Source organism: Mustela nigripes, chromosome 13 (genome assembly GCF_022355385.1).
Source record: "Mustela nigripes isolate SB6536 chromosome 13, MUSNIG.SB6536, whole genome shotgun sequence".
NCBI classification, from domain to species: Eukaryota; Metazoa; Chordata; class Mammalia; order Carnivora; family Mustelidae; genus Mustela; species Mustela nigripes.
The window spans coordinates 67,102,233-67,127,854 of NC_081569.1; the positions used below are offsets into that span (position 1 = coordinate 67,102,233).

At 46.7% G+C, this 25,622-nt stretch overlaps 1 protein-coding gene across 1 annotated transcript in view; it reads right to left on the bottom strand.

Annotated features, from left to right (window-relative positions):
- Positions 1–18,864, bottom strand: part of SHC4 (SHC adaptor protein 4) — a 135,039-nt gene extending 116,175 nt beyond the window's left edge. The window contains exon 1 of the mRNA XM_059372782.1: positions 17,588–18,864. Within this exon, the coding sequence (XP_059228765.1) occupies positions 17,588–18,175 (588 nt within the window). The 5' untranslated portion in view covers positions 18,176–18,864. The remainder of the gene's footprint in view (positions 1–17,587) is intronic.
- Between the last annotated feature and the right edge of the window lie 6,758 nt (positions 18,865–25,622).

Below are 25,622 nucleotides of genomic sequence, written 5' to 3' on the forward strand. Positions count from 1 at the left end.
GCATTAACTCACTAGCAGGTGAGCCACCTCAAAACCTTTCTAGAAGTCAGTAGGGTATAATCCTAATAAAAATATGGCCCGTGAGTACACCCATGATGCTTCCTGGAGGCCTCTGGGATGGATACTCACACCCTGCCAAGACCCAAGGACCTCCCACAGCCACGCCCACCTCCTACCTCATCCTGCATCTTCCTTCCCCTTCCATTCCCTCCCCTCCCCCATCCCCTTTTCCTCCTTCTTTTCACAGGGAATAGCCTCTTGAGGAAATCTGATTCTTATATGTTGCAAAGGGAGATCTGGAAGCTTGCCACACATCCTGGGCCAGATCCCTTCCGTTTGCTCCACGTTGGGGTTGGCTGCACGGCTCCCTCCTCCCCTCCCAGTCCTCTGTCTGGCTCTCTGTGTATGTCCTGCCCATTCCCTCCACAAGTCCTTCCTACAGCTGGACCAGGCACAAGAATCAGGTGCTTGCAGTCTGGGCCTTTATCTCACCAGAATTTTGCAACTTGTCATGAAAGATAAAGAATGAAAGATCTGGTGTTGAATAAAGGTTTCTTTGTTTTTCAGGGAACAGCTTATAGCTACTCCAGATGGGTTAACATATTTTTTTTTTTAAACTCATCTCTGTATTTAAAGGGATTAAGAAGAGATACTTGAAATAACTTAGACGGGGCCTGAGAGTCCAGCATTATGTAGACAGCCATGTGTTGGCTCCCATGGGCTGTCTATCCACAATGTAAATGCTGGGGAGTTGGGGGTAGGGGATGCAGTTAGATGTCTTGAAAGTTTCAGACATTTACTTAGTTGGGGGTAATTATTCAGACATTATTTAGTTGGGGGTAGGGGATGCAGTTAGGTGTCTTGAAAGTTTCAGACATTTACTCCAAACTTTCAGGACTTCCAAGATATTTTCTTTTCAAATCAAAAAGTCTTTCCAAGGATGTCTTGGAAATGCCAGAATATGTCTCTTTAAACATCATTTCAGAAAACAAAAGAAAACCAGCACAAAAATGGATGAGCCTCTGGTCAGGGTTCTCCTCTTCCCCATCCCTGGAAGACTCCTGGCTGAGGCACCAGGTCTCATGCTCTCTGGCAAAGCCCCTTATGTCTGCAGGCAGAAGAGAGTGGACCCTGTCTGCCCAGGAATACTCCTTCACAGTCAGCACCTTCTCTCAGCTGCTCACGGGATGTCACACACAACTAGTTTGACTTCTAGAAGTTGAGTGGAAGTTGAAGGGTGAACAAGACATCAAGATCCTAAAAGGATACCATCCCTTCTGACCCTAAATAAGCTAGTCTGTATACTAGAATGCCAGTAAAAGAATTTATTTAATTCCAGTATTATTCCTTCAGAGAAATACATCAGACAAAACTTTAGGCTTTGTTTTCTAAAACAACACACAGGCTTACCTGTGCAGATATGCACCCACATACTGGGGGCGGGGGGCGAGCGTTGTTGCACAGTGGCCAATCTGACTTAAGACTCTCTTACTTTTGCGAGGGAAATGGTCTATCTTGATGGATCCCAGCATCTCTAGCTACATAATAAGTAGAAGAGTGTTCTCCTAACCTGAGGACCAGGATCCCCTCGTACTGAGAGCCCCTATCTCCAGCTTCATACAGGTGAGGAAGAAGCTGAGGAACAGAAGAAAGCACACTGGAAGAGCACAAGGAAGATGAAGGTCTCCTCCCAAGATCAGGAACTCAGAGAACTGTCTCTCATTAGAGGAGTGGCCACAAGTTTGGCCCTTTCTCTGGGACACTGTGCTGCTCCTGGGGGGTCAGCTTGTAGTGACCCATGAGGGGGCCCCCATCTACCCATCCAAGAGGGGGAAAGAATGTTTCAGGACAGTATGCGTACTATAATCTTCCTCATACACCAGTATGTGTATGTGTATATATAAATACGCAGTGCTTAGGAGGAATTTGGAAAGACTCCAACAAAACAAACTGTCAGGAGGGGTAATTACTCTAGAAAAGGGACCTTCACCTTCTATCTTCACTGTTTTGATTTTTACCAAATTAAGTATGGATTACTTCGACATTTCAGTAAATACAACTGAGAATGATTAGATTAAATAAAGTCTTCAGAAAAGTTAGCCCTCGTGACTTTCTCCCTTATTGTAGTTAAAAAAAAAAAAAAAAAAAAAACAAGTGAGAGAACAGTCTCCTTCACCGGGATTGTGGAGCCTTCACATCTCTAGGACTGCTGGGTAAGTAGGCGTTAAGCCATAGCCATTCTGGTGAGTAGAGCCCCATTTTTTGCTGGAGTGTATTTCCCATGGTTAATGTTATCCCACCTGAGAGAAATCTATATATTCTCCAAACAACAAACAAAAGCTACTGAGAACACATTACATGTGCCCTTCTGACAAACTTCATTGTCTTTGTTTATGTTTACAAAATGCGACGGAGTGGCAAAGGGCACCCTACAACATGCAGATCGATCGGTCGTTATGAAGGGAAACAAAAACAGAGGTTCTTCACTGAGTTGTAATCCAGGAGATAATGTTGACCCCAGTGTGGGGAACTCAAACCTTACATGTTTTGGTTTTCTTTATAAAAAGAGAAAGTCTTAGGCCACAGATGTGTTTCTAAATCTAAACCTTCATCCCCAGAGGTAGTCTTCTAGTTGCTGATTCAATTTCAGCTCCTGAAAACAGGGTCTTGGAGAGGATTCTGCTGGGGCAGTCAGGATACCTGCTGTGTTTTTTTTTAATTTTCTCATTTGCCTTGGGACACCCTCTATCTATCATTTTCCCTGAACAGAAACCACTGGGAGAGTAAGTACAAGAGTACTCATTAAATACTGTCTGCTCTTCAAGGGCAAGATGTTGTTGTCAAGTTTAGTAGGAAAAGGAAAATTGGAATCTACAACATGCTCACTGTGATGACAAAAACTGGAAATGTAACCTGAGACAGAGCAGCAAACCAAGGTGTTGAGCTGTTAGCACACAATACAACAATAAAACTCTGCTAACTGGTTGCCACTCCACAGGCTTGCCCCAGCCAGGAGAGATGCCTAACCTTCTGCTGCCACAGTTTGGAATGTAGACTTACTAAGAACCCGGGTGTGTTGGTGCTGTACCTGTATAAGGCTGTTGTAACTGTTGTTTAAGTCACGTGATCTAAGTAGATAGTAAGCAAACTGAAAATATATGAGTTTCGGGTTATTTTTTTTTAATGTAGTTATTTCTATGAAAATTAAAAGTTTTAGAGAGACTTTATGAAGGCAAGTTGCTTTTTTAAAAAATAGATCTAGGGGCACTTAGGTGGTTCAGTGGGTTAAAACCTCTGCCTTCGGCTCAGGTCATGATCTCAGGGTCCTGGGATCGAGCCCCGCATCGGACTCTCTGCTCAGCGGGGAGCCTGCTTCCCCTCCTGTCTCTCTGCCTGCCTCTCTGCCTACTTGTGATCTCTGTCTGTCAAATAAATAAATAAAATCTTAAAAAAAAATAGATCTAACCCACATGTGGATAAAACAAACCTGAAAGATTTTAGAAATGAAACGTTCTGCACTCGGCTTACTTTGAAGAGCTCCCTAACAGCTTGTATCCCTTTGAAGACAATGATAGGACTATAAGTGAGGAATGATGGGTAGAATTTATACAAGAACAAGGAAAGGGGTATTGATCATCGTTCTAGAAGACTCCAACAAAAAGCCTTGACTCTACAACGCAAATGGATATTTATGTACGTTTAACTGAAACATTAAAAGTATATGTGAACTATTTCCATCAGAGAAGAGGCCTTCTACTATGTAGTATTAAGAAACACTCTATTCTTCCACTCATGAAAATCACCTGAAATCTCTCTGCCTTAATGGGATGCTTGTCAGATAAGGATGGCTAATTGCTTGGCTTGACCACTCTGCAGGCCTGTTGGACACCACCTTCTCGTCTAGATGATTTTCTGTGTCGGATACTGAACCTTTTACCCTCCCTCTCAAAACCACTTCTCCTCCCGGGGTCCTCCGTGCCTTTCACTGGTCCACCCCAGGCCTTGTACCTCAAAATCTCACACGGGTTGCATTGCATTCTGCCCTCCTTTGCCAGCATCATCAAATTTTTCTTCTGTGATATTGCCACCAGTGTTTCTTTATCTCACTCCCCTGTCAAGACCCTCATATAGACACTTCTCCCCTTAACTATTGCTGTAATAGCCTTCGAAAGGGCTTCCCCCCTTCCAGACACTCCTTCTCTAACACAAAGAGATCCCCATGCCTCTGCTCAGACTCCTCAGTCTGATATGAAAGGACTGTTAAAAGCTGGCTCAAGTCTTAATATTATCCACCAATCTTTTCCAAGCAGTCGCTACTCTAACCAAACTAAAATCAGTGCTCTTGATTATATCTACCTCCATTTCCTTACCTATGCTCCCTCCAACTGCAATACCCCTTATTACTATATATTCCTTGTGGTTAAACTTCTATTTAATCTGTAGGGGCCATCTGAAATGCCCTCTCCCCTGGAAACCCTCCCTGAGCACCCAGCTAGAAGCCTCTTCTACCTCCTAGAGCTCATGACATCATTGCATCACACTATTTTCTACAGGTATGTATCACTTTCCACCTCGTATTAGGATCATCCATCCATCTCCTAGTTGCAACCAGAAGCTTCAATGGCAGTGTTTTGCAAAGTGCATTTCACAAAATAGTAGAGGAAAGAGTAGACCAGTAAGAAGCTGGCCAGCAAGTTTGAAAATGCTGCCTACTCTCATCCTCAACTTAGAAACTGCAGTGGGGATGGGGGGAAATGGATGTGTAGGAGAAACGTCATATGGGTGGGATTGTCAGGGCTTGATAACTAAAGACTGCGAGGAGTGTGATGGCAAGCGACATAGACATGCCTTGGACTTCTGGCTCGGACATCTGGGAGATACCACTTAAGGAGAGGGCAAGCAGAGAGAGTGTAGATGAGGTCTATCCAGCGACAAGCGTGGTCTGCAAGAGCTCAACGGAAAATCTTCGTGGAGAGGGGAGTAAGAAAATCAGAGGCCAATCCTCTGGCTTTTGCAGGTCCCATTTTCCTTGAGTGTTTCCCAGATTTTGCTGCTGTTTTGTCCAACATCCTTCTCAAAACTCTCCCCTCCTCCCCGGATGACTCTGTCTTCTCCCCATCCTGCTCCTCACTCAGCTAGTTCTGTCTCCAGTGCCTTTTCTTCTCTCTCCACAGAGCACCTAAAGGGTCACATGCCAAAGCCCTCTCCCCTGCACTCTGCCGGCTCCCTTTAGTAGCCTTGTCCATTCCCTGGGCCTAGATGACAACAGCAACAGATATAGCTTCTCCTCAGTCCTAACTATTCTCTTTTCTGCTGGAGATTTCCACCTGGATGCTTTGAGGTTTCCTTGAATGCATGACCTGCAGAATGGAAACTCACCTTTCACCCCCAAACGCTTTCTGTCTCTCCCTTTCCTCCCCTAAAGGGCCTCAAATCTGCCCTCACTCCTCCTGCCACTGCTTTTGCTCCTACACTGCTTCTCACCAGGCCTCACTTTGCCCAGTGTCCCTCCTCTTGGATCCTCTCTGAACACGGTAGCCCGTGATCTCTGTAAAACACAGCTCCGAGTTTGTCAAAGTTCTGTTTTCTCTTGGAAAACCCTACTTTTCAGATACTACACAAGTTTATTCTAGCCTCAGTCTGACTTATTTTCTGCTGATCTCCTACATATAGCTCAGGCACTGTCCAACTCAGTCAAATCACTCACGGTTCTCCAAGTACATCCTCTGCTTTTCTACCTTTATGCCTTCGCTCTTGTCATTCTCTTTGCCTAGAATGTTCGTCCTGCATCTCTGCTTATGGAAACTCTACCCATTTCTCAAGACTCAATTAAAACGACTCCTCCCTCATGAAAACTTCCCTAATCATCTCAAAAGGAAGAAGTGCCCTTTCCTCCATGATATCCCACATACTTTACTTGGACCACTCTGGTGTCATTTACAAGGCATTGCCTTACGTTACAGTAATTTGTGTGGATGTCTTTGTTCCCTTTTCACACTGTAACCTCCTCATGCAAGAATTATATCTTACTCACCGTGCTAGTGAAAAGAGAACCCTCCTGGGAGTTGAGAGACTTAAGTTTTTGTCCTTGCTCTATGCTGAAGAGCCTTGTGACCTTGGGTAGCTTAACTCAAAATGAAACAGAACTTTGAAGTCAATGTATCAGTCTGCACCCAAGTCCAGAGGACAGAGGAACTGAGGGGGGGGGGGGGCAGTGCTTTTCCAGGACCTGGAGTTGGCACTAGGCTAAGAAAAATATTATGTCTGAACTATATATTTTACCATTTCCTAATGAATGATTCATATAAATGATCATCAGATGACATTGAGGGGGAAAAAAATTCAATTTCTGGGGTTGTCCTTATAGCACATGATCTTTTTCCTCAAGTTGTTTGCTTTCTGGCACTTCTTTGCCTCTAACTAAAGGAAGTTTCCAACCCCAAGATAGGCCCTGTTCTTAAAACTTACTGGTAAGTTACTTGCTAAAACTGTTAATGCCCTTCCCTATGGAAATGAAGGTACCAGTAATGGTAGGAGACCATGGTTAGGATACCAAGCTAGCCTGTAAGTGCCATTTAGCCCAGACTGCACCTGAGTCAGGGTCGGCCTGCTGTGACTTTGGACACGGCTGATCTCAGTTCCATCCCTTGAGATCCTGAAGTTGGAAGCCTCGGGAATATTGTGTGGCTGGGGGGGGGGGGGGGGGTGAGGAAGTGAACTATAATTTTTAAAGAATTTGTGGAATTAAAGAGGAGAAAGAAGAAAACTTGAGACAATTAGAAAGAGCTTAGGTTAGAGTTTTCAAAAGCCAAATGACCAATCAACTGTTCATGCTTCCATCCACCATCACCTCCGAATGTACATCCCAAGGTGGCACTCTTTCCTCCACTGCCTCAGAGCTGCTCAGCCTCTGTCCCACCCGCCAGCAGGGCCTGAGAATCCTTTGTTGCGGGGACTGTCCTATGCCCTGTAGCATGTGTAACTGCATCCTGGCCTCTGGCCACTCAATCCAGTAGCCTCCACTGCTTCACCAGTTATGGTCACTAAAAAGTGTCCAGGCATCGCCACATGTCCCCTGAGTAGTACAATCATCGCTGTTGAAAACCACTGCACCAAATGGACTCGGCAGAGATTTTTGAGCTTTGTACGCTTCAGAATCACACAGTGAGTATGTGATTCACACAGTGTGTCAATCACACAGGTTTCTGGGCCCCAGCCTCAGAGATTCTGACGCAGAAACTTTAGGAGGGCCCTGTGAGTCTGCATTTCTGACGAACATTTTTCACTGCCATCGGTAGCCCTAAGGAAATTTTGAGAAACACTACAATAAAGAGTGAATGAGGGCACCTGGGTGACTCAGTAGGTTAAGCTTCTGCCTTCGGCTCAGGTCATGATCCCAGGGTCCTGGGATCGAGCCCCGCATCGGGCTCTCTGCTCAGTGGGGAGCCTGCTTCCTCTTCTCTCTGCCTACTTGTGATCTCTGTCTGTCAAATAAATAAATAAAATCTTAAAAAAAAAAAAAGAGTGAATGAAGTAAAGAGATTTCTTTCCAAAATGCAAGCTTTCAGTCTGCTGCGCTGAGCGGGGAGGGAAGCCAACAACAGGGAGGCGGGCGGGGGCAACTGAGAGAGGCGGGCAGGCCTGCCCTGGGGAGTACCACAGGGAAGGACCAGGGAAGGAAGGTCTGCCAGGGCAGCGCTGCTGGCCAGGAGCGAGGATGCCAAGGGGACACAGTGAAACCGTGGAGTCAAGTTTAGCCTATTTCAATGTATTTGTGCCCAAAAGCACTCTTGGCCCTTTAAAAGTGTGTTTTCCTCCCTCTACCTGGGACCTACTATGTGTATATATCTATATATCTATATGTAGATATATATATTTCCACTTAATTCTCTCTCTCACTATAGGAAAAAGCTTATCAATTTTTAACACTGTTTCCCTGGAAAAATTCATTGTCTCAAAGAACTGACTACAAACAAAATTTGACCCATGTCTTCACAAAATAGGGATGGCCTGTGCCCATCCTGGAGCTCCATTATCTTTTAAAACTCTGCAACTTGGGGCCCTTGGGTAGCAGTTGATTAAGTGGCTGCTTTTGGCTCAGGTCATGTTTCCAGTGTCCTGGGATCGAGTCGCACATTGGGCTCCCTGCTCAGCCGAGAACCTGCTTCTCTCTCTCCCTCTGCCTGCTGCTCTGCTTACTTGTCCACTCTCTCTCTCTCTCTCTCTCTCTATTTCTCTCTCTCTCTCAAATAAATAAATAAAATCTAAAAAAACAACGAAACAAAACAAAACTCTGCAACTTCGCTAAAATGGGCAAAGGCTCTCTGAGTTGGGAAGGCAACGTGTCTCTCATGGGCTCGCTCATCCTCTCGACTCTGTCCCGTTACACAAAGAAGTCCTGGTATGCTGCCCAAGAGTAAGACATTCTCAGCTTCTTTCCCAGATATTCCACATTGGAAAATGAAAGACAAAGGGCGCTGGAGTACCTTCCCATTCTGATGCCACAGGTGGGTATGTAAACCCAGTCACCTTCGGGGGTTGACAGGGGGTTGAAACTGGGTGGGCCTGTGCCTTACTGGCCAGCTCTGGTCATCCGCTGGCATGTGGAATGACCTGTCCAAGGCTATTGGCTCTCCTGAGAAGCTAGAAATCCAGAATTTTATATGGAATTCTTAAAAATTGGCAACAAAACAAAAAAACAAAAACAAAAACAAAAACAAAACCCCTTTCTTCTAATCTGACCAAATAAAACGTGACATTAAACTGTTGGTTTTATGACCTCGGTGCTCCAGATTCTTTTCTGGATAGGACACTGCCTGTACTATGCCTTCTTCTTCCACTCTCTCTCTCTCCGCCCTCCCCCTGCCTCCATCTCTCAGTCCCCTCAACCTCCCACAGGCAGTGTAATGTCCAACTCCTCCCAAGAAATTTCAGCTTCATTTTCCGTCAGAGCCCTTGCCTGCCAGTGTCTGACCCTGACAAATGGGGGCAACTCTTTAAACTTCATTCCATTTTTGCTCAGCCTCTGTCGGTGGGCTGTGTACTTTCCTTCCTGCCCCTCTGTTGTGCCCTCCCTCCATCAGTGCCCCCTCTGGCTGCTGGCTGCTTCTGGGTTTCCCATTAACTTGCTTAAGCCATCTGTCCTCCTGATTCTGCAGGGTCAGTGATGGGAGGAGGATGGGCAGTTGATACCGGTGAGTCTCTCAGCATTCCAGACCCTCAAACTGCATTCTGGCCAAGCCCTGGGGAAGTGGCAAGTCTTAGCAAGGGGAATGGCTTGAGGGGGAGCTGGAGGGGCTGGATTCTCAGCAAGGGGCTCTCAGAATGGGTGAGGATTCTAGTGTGCAAATGGAGGTCGAGTCATAGGAGCGCCTCCTGTCTTCAGGGGACTATCAATATTCTATACCATGAACTGAAGGTCAGAGGCCTTTCCTTATTCAGGGGTGCAAAATAAGCCTCCCGATTCACTATGTGATTATGATTAGAGGTTGGAGGATGAATAATGACCAAAACTGAAATACTGCCGGCCAAGCAAGAAAGGGCTTGGTGTCAGATTTCATGTGATTTTTTTTAAAATACATTTGTAATGACATTTCTTGTACACCTGAGTTTACGGTTACAAATGTATACTTGCTTGTCACTTCTATGATATTGACAAGTTTCATATGATTTCAGTCAATGTTCACAATAGAAAATCCAGTTCTCAGAAGGCACTGACTTTTCCAAATACCCTCTCCCTAAACTCTGCTATTTCAGATGGAATCTTTTCCTGTAATGGCTATTTGTGGGCTGCACTAAGGCCTGCATCTTTCGGTAACCCTCTTCTTGATTCTTCTGAACAGATCTGACCAGACCTCTCTCATTCCGCCTCCACTGCCCCCCAACTCACCGAAATCTGAAGCTTGGTATCTTTTAGGAGAGAGGAAGAAACCCCAGGGACCTCATATCCCTGATGCTGGGGAGGGGAGTGTAGAATGTCCTCGCCTCCCGAGCTGTGTGAAGGTTTAGATTTAGATTTAGGTCATGGGACTGTCATACTGGGAAACAGGGTTGGTTCAGCCAACAGTAACATGGTATTGGCTTTGGAGTAACAGGAAAATGGAAGCAAGGGGAAAAGCCATAATAGGGAAGTCATCCCCCAAAAGCTGTGGAAGAGGAATTCACAGATGTCAGTCCATGCATGTCGTGAAGTCCTGGTCCCACAACATGTCACCATGGGCAGGGACCGCCTTCAACAAAAAGGGGAAACATGGATAAAGCTAAGGCATTTGGGGCTCCTTACCACTCTGCCTCACTTTTTCCGTTTTGTTGCTTTTGAAAGGCAATTTTTCTATTAGAAAAAAAAGTTTTTATTCTGGTCTTCTTAAACAAAAGCGCACACACAGTATTTTCCTCAACAGAGATATTTGGCAGAGAACGTTTAGTTCAGGGAGTGAGGAGAGGTAAAGCAAGACGGAGGTACATAAGCGTGCTGTACACAGAACTGGGAGTTCTTGTCTGGGCTTCACCACTAGAAGCTGTGTGGCTTGGGGCAACTTACTTCCTATCTCGGAGCCTCTGTTTTCCTCAACTATAAAATGAAGATTTTGAACTAGGGGAACTCTAGGATTCTCTCTTCCAGGTACTGCTCTAGTATTCAGGGGTAGGAAGAACTAGAGGATATGTGAAAGTTGAAAAGGAATAACACTGGGGCACCTGGGTGGCTCAGGTGGTGATCTTAGGGTCCCGGGATCAAGTTCAGTTTCAGGCTCCATGTTGGTCATGGAGCCTGCTTGGGATTTCTCTCCCTCTCCCTCTATCCCTCTCCCTGTAAGTGCACTTTCTCTCTCAAAATAAATAAATAAATAAATAAATAATCTTTTCAAAAGTAAAAATAAATTAAAAAAAAATAAAAAGGGGATTAACAGGAACAATGGGTCAAATCTGCCAGGATTTTTCTAGATTCTAGGAGAATCTACTTTTACATTCACTCCAAGAAACAGAAAGGAAAATATAACACCCTGAATGACAAATTGTCAGTCTTCGATGGAAGTATTTCCTCCCAGCCATATGACCACCCTTTTAGCCCCCAATAACTTAGAAAAAAGGGCAGCACACAGAGGCAGAAAGCCATCTGTTACCCATGATGGCCTGACCTACACCACTCAGGTCTGCCTTTATTTTGCATAAATCGTGGGACTGTCTCTTCAGGGGTTTCCCAGAGTTATAAATCTCCCTCTTTCAAGGTTAGGGTTACTAGACTGTCTCTTTGTGTGGCAGGGCCTTTTTCTTTTAGCACTTCTCTCCAGAGAGAATAGAGAAGGGTTACTTTTGCTGTTCCTACAGTCCTCAGGTTGGCTGGCTGGACCATGTACGCCATGAGCCCTGCTACCATCACTCACCCTGGCCTGCCTCTTGGATCAGCCTGCCCTCCACTCCTCCCTGGAATCCTACACTTGGATGTTTTTCCACGACCTGATTTCTCTTACACCAACTCTCTAGAACTGAGCACCTGTGTCCAGGCCAGTATAACACACCCCTTTCTACTTTACTGGTGAAGCCAGCTCTGTGTTGGTAAGAGGGTGCTCAAGACATTTCTTTTCCCCTCTATTAACACAAAGATGTTAAACATGACTTCCTTTAGGAAACTGACCTGAATCCATTGTCTAAGCAAAAGAGATCCTAATAGACCAACGGGAAAGGAGACCTAGAGTCTCAGGTTCTTAGGCAGCATTTTGCTCAAATCTCTTATTTTAAATATGAGAAAATGAGGCCCAGAGAGGTGAAATGACTCACATAAGGGCAGCTGGTTAGCACCAGAACCATTAGATTAATGCAGATCTCATAACTCTTAGACTTGTGCTGCCCCGTGTGAAAGATCCTTGGGGCAAACAGAGCAACGTGGTACTGTGGACTACGTCGAGTCTACACAACAGACAATAGACAATACTAGTCTGTTGGCTCAGTAATAAGCCATACCATTAGACAAGAAAGGATGGATGATAAGAGGAGGCTCTGAAATTTACAAAGGAAGTAAATAAATTCCTCAACATAAATTCATATTTGCACACAAAGCTGACGAGCCCAATAGACAAGAACACTTCTGTGGGCAAACACATTGCGATACGTGTTCTTGGGGACTGTTATGGCTTGAACTACAACACCCCCAAATTAAATGGATCTATGAAGGTGACCTTATCTGGAAGCAGATATAATCAAGTTAAGATGGGGACATATCGGATCAGCGAAGACTCAAGTCCAATGACCTGTATCTTTATAAGAGGAGGGAAATTCGGAGATGGTCCCGTCGGCAAGGAAGCCATGCTGAAAACAGAGGCAGGGGTTAGAGCGATGTTTCTCCAAGTCAAGAAATGCCAAGAATTGTTGGCAACCACCCAAAGCTGGAAGAGGCAAGGAAGAATCCTCTCTTAGAGACTTCCAAGAGAGCCTCACCCTGCCAAGGCCTTGATTTCAGACTTCCAGCCTCCAGAATTTTGAAAGAATAGATTTCTGCAGCATAAGCCACCTAGTTTATTATATTTGTCACAGACACCTTAGTGAATTAACACAACCTGGGGAAATCATTGGGGTGGGTTGGGCTGAAGTGATGAGACGGAAATCGTGCAAATAAATGCAACGAGGAAAGGTCTGGGGGTCGGTCCTGTAATAAAGCTGTCGTGCATTCATCTGTGTGGCCCTTCGTCTGGGCTCTCCCATTCACAAGCTTTCAGGACCACCCGTCTTGGTCCAAGGTAGAGTCAGATGGTGGGAAGAAGATAAGCACCGGGATGAGACAAATCTTGATTTGAACCCTGTTTGCTATTAACTTGCCATGGAAAGCGTGAAGATAGAGAGTAGATAATAGAGATAGTAGAGAAGATACTTTGGAGGGCTTGGTGTCAGCATTTGGAGAATGCAGCCTCCCTTGGAGAACTAGCATCAGAACTGCCCTACTGGCATATGGCCACTATGGCTCAGTTGGTTTCTTTGCCTCTGCTTCATTTAGCTCTCAACTAAATCAGAAGCAATTTGAGGGTTGGGAATCGGAATGGGAACTAAGGTTTTAAATCTCTTCCATATGAAGAAAGATGCTAGAGTCATTAAATGGGGGGGGGGGGGCTTCAAGGCCCTATAGAGCAGTCCTCTCCTTCTAGAGATGAGAGCACTGGTCACATTGTGTATTTTCCGTACTTGCCACGGACTATATTGGGCAATGGAGAGACCTCTGAGTGAATGTTGAGTGACAGATAAAGTGACTTGAGAACCTCCTAAAGAAATAAGACTTAACCTTATGGGGGGAACAAAAGTCACTAATTGGCACCATGTCAGGGACTCCACTCACTTCACTGCTTTGCTCAGACCTGGGTCTGGTTGTCCCACTTCTGGCTTGGTATCTCTCAAATAATAGCTTGCTGGCCTAACTTCCCTGAAAGATCTTCAGAGGGTTCAAGGTCTGAGCTTAAATGAAAGTGACTCAAAAATAGGTGTTCAGAACTTATAATACATTTTCAGCTGTATAACTGACTCTATATTGTAAGACCGAATGAACAGTCAATTAAAAAAAAAAATGAGGGGCACCTGGGTGGCTCAGTGGGTTAGGCCGCTGCCTTCGGCTCTGGTCATGATCTCAGGGTCCTGGGATAGAGCCCCACATCGGGCTCTCTGCTCAGCAGGGAGCCTGCTTCCCTTCCTCTCTCTCTGCCTGCCTCTCTGCCTACTTGTGATCTCTCACTGTCAAATAAGTAAATAAAATTTTTTTTAAAAATGATATTTACAGACACCTGGGTGACTAAGTCGGTTGGGCACCTAACTCTTGGTCTCAGTTCAGGTCATGATCTGATGGGTCATGAGATGGAGCCCTGCATTGGGCTCTTCACTCAGCGGGGAGTCTGCTTGAAAATTCTCTCCTTCTGCCCCTCCTCCATTCACACTTGTAGGCTTGCTCTCTGTTTCTCTCTCTCTCAAATAAATAAATAAATCTTTAATTTAAAATTCTATTTAACCCAAAGTCAAATCTAACTTAGAGCAGAAGGCAAATACAGTTCCTATCGTAAAGATAAAAGATGTAAGAAAATAAAACAAAGAGTAACTACAACTCTGTCATTTTGCCCCAAAAGGAATGCAGTACAACTGCCTTTCTTTACTTCCACTGTTTTATTGCTCTCCCTACCACTTAGTACGTGTGACATATTGTATTTACTTGTTTACTCAATCAGGGCCCCTCTCTACTCATGAGAATATGAGTTCCATGGGGCTCAGACCTGCTTTCTTTTATTCACTGATGTATCCCCAGGGTTTGGAAGAGTTCCAGTCATATACTGGGTTCATAATACATATTTGTTGAATAAACGAGTGAATGAATAAACAAATAAGTTTGGGCAGGGAGAGAAGTCACATGATATGGATAAGGAAGTAGAATGTGTAGCTACCTCCTGCCTACAAAAGTTGCTTCTATGTCCACTAGCCACCAAGAATATCTCTCTCACTTCTCTGCTCTGATTCCATCATCACTAAGAAACCTTTTATATAAATATATTATAAAGATTTTATTTACTTATTTATTTGAGAGAGAGGAGCAAGTAGAGGGAGGGACAGAAAGAGAGGGAGAGAATCACAAGTAGATTCTGCACTGGGCACTGAGCCAGACTCAGGACTTGAACTCACAACCTGAGGTAAAACCAACAGTCAGATATTCAGCTGACTGAGCCATCCAGGTACCCCTAAACAACTTTTGATTTAAATCTTCCTACGTGCATCTTTCTACAGATGGGAATACAGGAATTGCAATTTGGGTGCACTTGGTATGATAATTTTTAACTATAAACTAATAGGTTGGCAATAGAAAAAGATTAATAGGTTGGCATTTCATTTTTTAAATGGGTTCATATCTAAAAGAATTCTGAGGGGGCGCCTGGGTGGCTCAGTGGGTTAAAGCCTCTGCCTTTGGCTCAGGTTGTTATCTCAGGGTCTCGGGATCGAGTGCCACATTGGGCTCTCTGCTCAGCAGGGAGCCTGCTTCCCCCTCTCTCTCTGCCTGCTTCTCTGACTACTTGTGATCTCTGTCTGTCAAATAAATAAATAAAATCTTTAAAAAAAAATTCTGAGGAACAGAATTTCAACCAGGATGGAAACCTGTGGTGAAAAGAGCAAAGAATAGCACACAGCAAACTTGAGTTCTAACTCTCCTTTTGCCTCACCTGGCAGCCTTAAAAAATCACGCCTCTGGGCTTCAGTTTCCCCACAGAGGCATTGAACTTGATAACTTCTGTGTCCCTTCTATCTTTCAAAGTGGGACTTCTATAAAAATTAACAAAGTAGGCTCTTCCATATATTTTGACCTCCTATGAGAAGTGTTAACCGGTGTCTCATGTCACTGTCTATTGGCAATACAGTGTGGCCCACCTGGGTGATGGGGGTCAGTGCCTTCCCTAGGGTCTGTTGTCATCACCACGAAAAGACAGATGATGTCCTCATTAAAAATCTAAAATGGAAACACTCCCTAGGGAAAGTGGAGGACATACAGCAACTCTTCACATCCAAAATTGTCCAGGTGTGTGGATATGGGGAGGTGGAAGGAGGTACAAAAGGGAAGGGAAGGCAGGGCAGAGGGTAGAGGATGTCTAGGTCATGGGAAGGCGGGTGCAGAGAGCATGGGTCTGGGGTCACTCGTTTTCCCACTAGAGCCTGGCAGACTCTTAGGCTGACGAATGAGAATGTGCCCGTGAACTTTTAGTAGATACACGAAGCTATTCCCATTATGAGCCATGCCAGTCTGGGGGAGAGCAAGAACTGCATGTCCCCTAAGTTTATCTTCCTTAGAGGTTGGACTTATCCATGTGCCAGAGCTGCCCCACGCCTGTCCTCCCTGGAACTCTCTCAGCGTTCATTGTCTGCCCTTTCTTGAGATCTTAATTGTCCGTTGGTGCTAGTTACTGGTTATCTCTCAAATGTGCACCTTCGTGTCAGACTTCTCACCTGAGTGCCGGTCTTCCATGACTGCTCACTCACCCATGACTAGCCCTTAGGTACCATCACTTTAAAGATCATCTGTGCAAAGCAAACATAGCGTGACCCCTTCCCAACTCGCTCTGCTTCTATCTCCCTCCTCAGAACCTCCATAGACAACAATGACGAACTCACCGGTCTACCCACTGTTCAGGAAACGTCCACTATTCTGCCGTTTGGATCATGAGCTGAAATGGGCTGATGGACCACCCACGGCTGCTGAATCTTCTCACAGAGGTTCTTGTCTTCATCTCCTCCCTCACACCTCCACGTCAAGCCACGTTCCCATCCCTTCACGCCTAAACTCTCGGCTTTCCGACTGGCCTCCCAAATCTCTAATTTCTCCCCATTTCCAGACATCTCAGATCAATTCAGGCTGATCCTTTTGAAACCACTTTCATCAAGTCCCAGTTTGCCTACAAACCAAGTGAGGGTTCTTGTTTACCAGTCACAGGGTTTACCAACTCCTCCTCTGACATTTAAGGGCTTTAGTCAATGGCTCCCTCTTCCCTAAGCGACCCAGGATCCATATTTGTCTCTATTCAACTCACATTTGTTGGAGCACCAGTGATATGCCAGCCACTCTCTCTATCACCTACGACCCTCCAGCATCCCCCTCTTCCATTGAGCCTGGCCTGTAAGATCCACCCCCGCAGCTGCCACCGTGATACGGGCCTTTCAGATGGCACCTATTCTTGCCCCGCCAGGAACCTCCTCCTTTCTGCCAATCCAGCTCTGATATCTCTTCCAAGACACACCTTCTGAAGGTTTCCCTTGTAAATGAATCCCCGACCACAACAACCGTTCCCTTTTCCTGAATTCCTTCAGCATTCTCACACTAGATTTCGGTGACTAACTACTGCTCTCTTATTATTTCGTGCATTGGTTGGTTTCCTCGACTGAAATGTGAACTCCAGAAGAGCAGGGGGCAAATCTCACCCAGATCTGGAAGAAGCAAGGGCATATGGGAGGCCAGTAAGGACCCCGATTTTGCACACAGCAGCTCATGGACAAGGCCCACTTGCCGCAGTATAGGCAATAAAGACAAGGTGGGGTGGGGGTGGGGGGAGCACGAAAGACCTAAGACTAGCTCTTAGCACAAGCAAAGAGACATGGCCACATTTTGAGAAGTTCTTGTTAAATGCTGAATTACATTTTAAAAATAGTAATTCAAGTCCCTTACACATCATGCATTCCTCTAGCACAGAAATCCCTACTGCAATACAGTGGCTGATAGAGTCTAGCAGGTCTCAATCACTAAACAGATTAGAAATTCTTCACCATTCTGGGTCAGAATGCTAGGTCCAGGGGGGGACAAGAAGACACCATCTCGTCATCTCCATCAAAAGCTGTCCCTCCCCCCTGGATACTACCTACAAGTTAGCAGCAGTTCATGTCCCTGAATCGAAAGTTGTCTGACTCCAGTACAAGCCACATATTTCTAGGAAAACTCATAACCCAGCTCCCCTCCTCTCAGTCCAGCTACACAATGTCTCGTCCAAACCTAGAACCCAGCTAGGTGGTGTGCAGCCCTTTTCAGAAGGAAAGATGCCCCTCTTCCCCGGAGTTCTTAGAAGGAGCACAGAGAGGGAGATAGACTTACCCTCACATAGTAGTTCATGCCCATCCCCAACAGGTGCTGTAGAAAGTGCCTGTCCTGCCTGCTCCCTGGGGTTGGCTCCCCAGGGCCAGGAAGGGGGCAGGCATCGGGAGTTAAGACAGTCGCCCTGTGCCCCACCAGGTCTGGCTGCGGTGGAGGTGCGGACCCAGCCCTATTTAGACCGGTCTCAGGGGAAGCCGGGCTGCTGGGAGCCGGGTCCTGGCTTTCCTGGAGCTTCAGCCGGGGCACCTCTTTGGTACCCAAGCAAAAGTTTTTCAGACTCAGCAAGGTGGCCGGGTTGGCCAGCTTCACGCTGGCCATGCGAGGGATCAAGGTGCACAGTGGGGTGGGGCTCTCCTGGGACGCCAAGGTGGCATCTTCAGCAGCCGGCAGGTGAGGTGCCAGGGTGGGGTAGGGAGGCTGAGGCGAGCCCTTGTTCCCCACGGAGCCTGCGGGGCTGCTTTCGTCCAAGGACGTGATGGACTCATTCCGAAAGCGGCTGTACTTGGCCCTGTGCAGCATGCCGGGGTGCCCGAAGAGTCCTACATACAGCACAAGTCCTGCCAGGCTGTCCTGACCGCGTTTTCGCATAGCCTTGGCAGTGCTGAAACAGGATACTGTTGCATAAATCGCCTCGTCGTCTGCTAGATAAACGGAACGGAAAGCGAATGCCTCAATGCCCCATGCAACTCGCGGCAGCCACCTCTCCAACTCTGCACTGTCCCTCGCCCACCTCGGCTGCCGGACCCTTCTGGGTGACAGCCCGGGGGAAAACAACTCCCCGGCTGATTTCAGTCCCTCCCTGGCCCCAGCGGCAGCACTCGGTGTTCTCGCCTTGGATTCCTTGCCGGGAACGCCTGGACCCAGGCCCGCGGTGGCGGGGATCGCTCACGGCCAACTCTCAGGCACGGAATCGGGCCGAACACCGGCCAGCCCGTCCCGCCGCATCGCCAGCGAGCTGTGCGGGAGCCTTGCAGAAATATTTAGCGCCCCCCACCCCCAGCCTTCCCTTCCGCACACAGGAACTTTCAAACCTGCTCCCTCCGGCTCTCACAGGGCGGGGCAATGACTGGCCTATTAACCCTTTATTTGTTCCAGTGATTGTTCATTTAAAAAAAGGAAAAAGAGAAGATGTCTAGGAGAGGCGTAGGCGCCCTCAGCCTGAGTTCGTCGATTCTGATGGCTGCCCTCTCTTGGAAGATCTTGTCTCGCATCCCGTCCGGGCCACAAGCCAGAAGTACTAGTGACCCGCGGCGCTCCGCATTATTTCATGGACTCGCGATCCCTCCGTATTCCTCAGCTCCCCTCCCTGCCTGCCCACCCTAGCTCTGAGCTTCCCTCCCTCCTGGAGTCGGCTCAGAGCTTCTTTCAGGAACCCGTCGGCAGCAGAAGGCTGAGATGTGCAGAATGATGCAGAGTGTTGAAATTTTTATGAATGAACTTTGCTGAATGAATTTCTCTGTGTGTGTGTGCAAGCTAATAAATCTGTGAATGAAGCTGAGAATAGCCGTAATTGACTGATGGTCTCAGGGGTGCTTGGTTTTTATCCAATCAGGCGGCTGCTTGATGACTCATGCACCATAAATATACTAAACTAGTAGCCAGGAGAAATAAAGCTGGAAGGAGAGATTTTATTTTGTGATATCTGATGAAAGGGTTAAAAGGAAAGGCAATCTGTACTAGGAGTCGTGGGGAAGCTGGGTAGCAGCAGGTTAAAAGGTCTCTTTTCTTTTTGTTGAGATGGCCGGGAAAGCCAAGCAGAAGAGCTAAGATTTAGCTCCATTGTTCCAGGGATATTAGGACATATGGTACACAACTCCGGTGGGAAGCCGTGATGCATTTTTCTTAGAAACATAGTTCTTTTTTTATTGATTGCTGGTTCCATCTCCCGTCTGGTGCAACTTCCTGTACCTATCAAATGCATTCTGAAGCCATGATGACAACTGCAAAGGCTTAGCGCACAGGAAGCCAGGAAGGGAGTCAGGAAAGGGAAATGCAGGTTCTTTGAGGAATAGAGGAGAGGAAACTGCTGAAACCCAGGGAAGATGTGGAAATCACATATCAGAAGAGACAAAATCTCTGCTGAAGATTACATTTCTCTGTAGGCCAACGCTCTTACATCTAAAATTGTTCATTAATTTACAAATTAAAACAACCCGTGGCAACCGGGGAATGGGGGATGTTGCCTTCATTGTCTTACAGTCCACAAGGCTGCATTAGGCTCATGTGTATTCATGACTTCAGTGGCCCAAGCTCCCTTGGGATCTAAACACAGGTTCTGAATTAAATGGTTGCATCCTGGCTGGTTCCTGCTTCCCCAGAGAAAGAAGGCACCTTTTCACCTGCTGTCTGCCAGAACGGTTAGGATGTGTTTTTTCCGTGGAAGGCCTTTTTGCCTTCTCATAAGTCTTCCCTTCAATCCTGGCTGACCTCTTCTCCTCACCCCACACCTTCTTCTGGTGAAACTGAGAGAGTGGCTAAGTCAGTTAGACCCCCCCACACACACACCTCCTGGGGAGCTGGGGAGACAAAGCTCTGAGTAAGGTGTGAAGTAGCCTTCTTCTTTTTCTTTCTTCCCCTCCCCTTTGCTCCCCTCCTAGGGCTCCCTTCTTTGTTGTCACAGATCCCCATACTGTGCTGCCTTGAGAAATTTACTTCACCTCTCTGTGCCTCAATGTCCTCATCTGTTAAAAGCAACTATCTAGAGGCGCCTGGGTAGCTCAGTCGTTAAGTATCTGCCTTTGGCTCAGGTCATGATATCAGGGTCCGGGGCCGAGCCCTGCATCGAAGCATTGCACCCGACTCCCTGCTCAGCTGGAAGCCTGCTTCTCCCTCTCCCACTTCCCCTGCTTGTGTTTCCTCTCTTGCTGTGTCAATCTCTGTCAAATGAATAAATAATAAAACTTAAAAAAAAAGAAAGAAAGAAAGAAAGAAAGAAAAGCTGCTATCTAGGGACACCTGGGTGGCTCCGTTGGTTATGTGTCTGCCTTCAGCTCAAGTCATGATCCCCAGGGTCCTGGAATCAAATCCTGCTGGGGCTCCTTGCTCAGTGGAGACCCTGATTCTCCCTCTGCCTGCTGCTCCCCCTGCTTGTGCTCTCTCTTTCCCTCTCTCCCTCTCTCTGACAAATAAATAAATAAATAAATAAATAAATAAATAAAATCTTAAAAAAAGAAAAGCATATATCTAGTGGACATGTTATGAGGGTCTGTGAGCTAATACTGATCCCTGTAAAGTACTTGGCTTCATGTGCCATACAGCGCCTGCCTCCTTGAGTACCTGGCAGTCAGGGCAAAGAAAGGCTTTGGAACCAGGGCCACTTGACCCTGACGCGAGTACTCGGATCCCCCAGGGTACAGAATCTACACCACGGCAGGCAATCAAAAACAGAGCACAGAGTGGGAGAAGCTGAGAAAGCCAACACCATTCAAAGAAACAATTTCTTAACAACTGCTTGGGCCTGGAGAAGGAAGGACGAACAGGAGCCCACGTGGTTAATGTGAGTCCTTGCTGAGGTCTTCACGACTGCAGGACGGGGTGCCCAGGACCACCTGCACCCCCCGGGCAGGCCCTGTGCCGGCCACACTAGGGGGATTCACAGCCGTCCACATTCCTCAGGAGGGCTGAGTCCTAGGAGGGCCGAGGGGCAGGGTGGATCAGGTGAGACGAGGTGAGGTGGGTGGCTTCTCTGTCCCTGGGGACCCTGGAGACGTTGGCCGTCCTACGCAGCTCTGCCAGGGCCGATTACGAGGGTGAAAAGAACCAGACCTGCAACTTGGGAGCAGGGAACAGCCACAGAGGCCAGCCAACACACCCAGGCAGCTCTCAGCCCAAAGGCGGGGGCTGAAAAGCTGCCCCAGCTACCCCAAGAGAAGCTCATTCACTGAGAGCCTTTCCATTCCAGGTAAGTGGCTGGGCAAGGCGGATGGTTTCCTTTCCCCCGGAACATTAGAATATCCTCTTCCATTAGCAGTGATAAAGATAATTAAAGTAAGAATTATTCTTTGTGGAACAAAAGAAGGTTCACCTGCCTACTCAATCATTGTAACAACTGCTGGAGCCTGGAACTGTTTTCATCACCACCTTATGGACGTGGAAACGGGACCCAGATTCAGTTTAGGGACTTGGCCAAGGTTCCCTGGCTATTGAACCATGATGCCAGGATCGTTCCAGCAGCTCTGGCTGCCTCTGGAGCCTGGCTCAGTAGCCAGCGTCGAGTGTGGCCTCCCAGGGCACCGGAGAGCTCATGTCTAGATCCCAGGCCCCTCGTCTGCATGCTGCAGAAGAGGCAGGCAGTCAAGACTCGGAGTTTGCCGTCAACCACTCTGGGTTATGGCTTGTCTAAACCTTATAGCCAATGACTCTACAAAGCAGGTCTAGCGTAGAACCAAACACTGTCTCACTTCAACTACATGTCCTTACCTGCTGTGATGCCAGCCAGTGTGGACAAAAAACTCACTCTTGGCTCTCACTACATGTTAGTTTCTGTTCCCTTCTCCTCCTTGGAGATCATATCTGTAACATTCACCCTAAATACCTCCTAGGATTGCCAGGAGTAAAAATATGAATAATAGATAAGAAAAACCATTACTGTCATTAAATCATCAGAGTACCATTAACCCCTTTCATCACTGCCCTTGGAAAACAGGGCTTTGCTTGGACCATGCCTGTATGCCTCCTTTGCTCGGAGCCATTCCACCCGCCCCCCCCCCCCCAAGGATGCCTGCTGGGAATCCACATGCTGGCTTCTTAAGGCACAGCCTGCCCTGGCTGGGCTTCTTGGCTGGAATGGGCAGGTTTAAGAAAGAGCTGGGTCGAGCTAGGTCATGATAGAATTAGCCAGGTCCTGCTGGGACTTCATAGAAGAGTGGGAGAGAAGGGGGCCTGAGCAAAAATGCCTGGCCAGCTTTGAAGACAGCTCCATGGGAGATTCGGGGTGGGGGGAGGGTGCCAGAGAGTACAGGGAGGTGGAGACAGAACAAGACAGAAACAGTGCTGGGGGATGACAGGCCAGTTGCTGCTCTGGAACCAAGGAGAGCAGGTGGCATCAGAGTACCGTCTAGCACGAGGACTCTTAACCCCAGCTACCCATACCACTTCTGTCACGAAGCAGACCTACACTTCAAGAGAGTGCGCTGAGGCTGAATTCAACAGCTCATCAGTGAGTAATGGAAACACTGCTGAAGCTCTATTTCAATTAGCAATAATCGCGCCTCGGATAAACCTCTCAGGGGGAAAACAATCCACAAAACCCATATTTATATAAAGTTCTTGCTGCAGACCAAAATAGCAGTTTAAAAATGGGTAGTGAAATGGTGAGAGGAAGGGCTGGGTCTCAGAGAGTCAGGGCCTCGCAGCACAAAGATGGTCATTAATGAGTTATGACCATCTCCAAAAGCACCATCTTCCTTTTGCCCCCTCAACAAAATTCTTTCATTTTCCCTATGGTCTTCAGCCTTGGCAAGTAAACAGCTCTCTCACAGTTGCTGTCGGCCCTCGCTGGCTCTCTTCGAACCCAGGACCTGCTAGAAATGGCACAGGAAAATGGGTATTTACCTATCCATTGAAAATGAGACAGTGTGCCTGGAAGGGCTACGTAGAGTGTTAGACACCAAGCCGATGACAAGTAGGTGAGTTATTCAGGGTCAGGTTTAGATGCAAAAACACACAAATCCAAAAGAATAGTGATTTAGACAAAAAATGTATTTCCCTGGAGGTTGGGAGTCCAGGGAGAGTGCCAGCTCCTGGCCACCCTTAAAGTACAGTTGACCCTTGAACAAACCGGGGGAAGGGGTGCTAAGTGCCCTCCACCATGCAGTCAAAAATCCATGTGTAATTTTCGAGCCTCCCAAAACTTAACTACTAGTAGCCCACTGTTAATTGGAAGCCTTACTGATAACATAAACACCCAATTAATATATATTTTGTATGTTATATGTATTACATACTCTAGTCTTACAATAAAATAAGCTAGAGATAATACTGGCTAATAGAATTTAAATAAAAAATCTTTAAAAAAATAAGCTAGAGAAGTGAAAAAGTTATTAAGAAAAATCACAAGGGAGAGAAAATAGATTTATAGTAATGTAGTATGTTTACTGAAAAAAATCTGCATATGATAAGTGGATGCATGCTCTTCAAACCCATGCTATTCAAAGGTTAAACATATATCTCTCCTCCTCATAGTCCAAAATGGCAGACAGTGCTCTAGCCATTTCATCTGCACTCCACATAGCAAAATGGATGAGTGGACAAAGAAAGACATGCCCACTTACTTTAAAGAAACATCTTGAAAGCCCAATACAATGTTTCCACTTATATCACATGAGCCAGAACTTAGTCACATGTCTGCATCTCACTGTAAGAGAAACTGAAATCTTCATCTGAGAATGGAAAAGTCTTTTGTCCGGGACATGGTTGCTACACATAAAATCATAGTCTGTTACTGAGGAAGGAGAGGAGAATGGGTGGACCACAGTATCTCGCTAGAGTTACATGCTCAGAAGACCCTCTGCCTCGATAGAATTTAAAGCTAGCATAGGATAAAAATGTCCTTGGTCAATGTGGCCCACTTCCCCCTTTTCTTCTGCATGCATGCACACATGTTCATACATATACATACACGCAGCCTGAAAATGACCCATGTGAAAACAGGTACTGTCAGAATAGAAGCATGCCTCTGCATAGCCAGGGGGACTGATGGAGTCTTTGGGCCTCTGAAAGGTGGTTAGGTGCTGGCAGGGCCAGCGGGGGGCAGTGACAAGCACATCCAGGCCACTGCACATGGCAGTCTAAGTAGTCCGTTGGGGCCAGAGATATCTTAGAATAAGTGAGTTGGTTGTTGGACAGGTGGTCTGAGCACAGTCATTAGGAGGTGTCTGACTCAGGAACGTGATGCTAACCCTAACTATGGACTCACAAGAGAAAAAGGCAAAGACAGAGTCTTGGACAGATTGAAATTCAGGCACTATGAGGTGGCTAATCCAAACTTCATTTCCAATTCTCTTTTCTTTCGCCCATATCTCCCAGGATAAGCTAAATACCCACTTTCTCAGGCTTCCTTGCACCTGCAGGGGTTGGGGGCATATGACACAGCTCTGGCCTTTGAGATATAAAGAAAGTCTCCTGAGTCTGGGAACACACCCGCCTTCCTGACAAAAGGGGCAGAAAACGACAACCACTAGCACCGAATGAGCAAAAAGGGGCAGACAAAACTGGAGTCTACCCTTCCTTTTCCTGAATCTTCATGTTTTTGTTTTTGAGAGAGAGAGAGAGAGAGGGAGTGAGTATGAGCTGGAGTGGGGGCGGGGGTGGGGCAGCGTGAGAGACTCTTAAGCAGACTCCAAGCTGAGCAGGGAGCCTGATGTGGGGCATGATCCCAGGACCCTGAGATCATGACCTGAGCTGAAATCAAGAGGCAGATGCTGAACGGACTGAAACACCCAGGCGCCCACCATGTCTTCCTGTCTTGAATGTGGATGTGATACCTGAAGCTGTGGAAGCCATATTGCAACCCTAAGGGAAGGGCCAACCAAATTATCAAGCCAAGGGCCTTGACATCATTGAATCACTGAAACAAGACCAGCGGCCATCTCTAGATATGTTGTTAGGTGAGAAAAATAAACATTTACTGGTTTAAGTAGCTTGGGCAGCTCTTAGTTAAACGTTACCTATGACTTAACAGCCTTAAGCATTACCATCTGATACAATAAAAGTGGCAAGAACAGAGGTATGAGATGAGCAGGCCTTCTGGGCAGTTATGAGAGGATACCACGGAGTCCGGTAGGAAAAGTCCAAATGCAGTAAGACCAACTTGGGTTCAGATCTACTTGCTGACATGACTGATGGTAGGCAGACCAAAGGCTCTCAAAGATATCCATGACCTATTGACCTATTGACCTATTGACCTATATTGAGAACATAGCAAAAGAAACTCTGCAAATGTAAAAGCTGGTTCTGATGACCAACTTCCAATGTTGGCATGTGGAATGGGGAGTTTCCCCTACACCACCAAGCAATTCTTGGCGACACCAGCTGG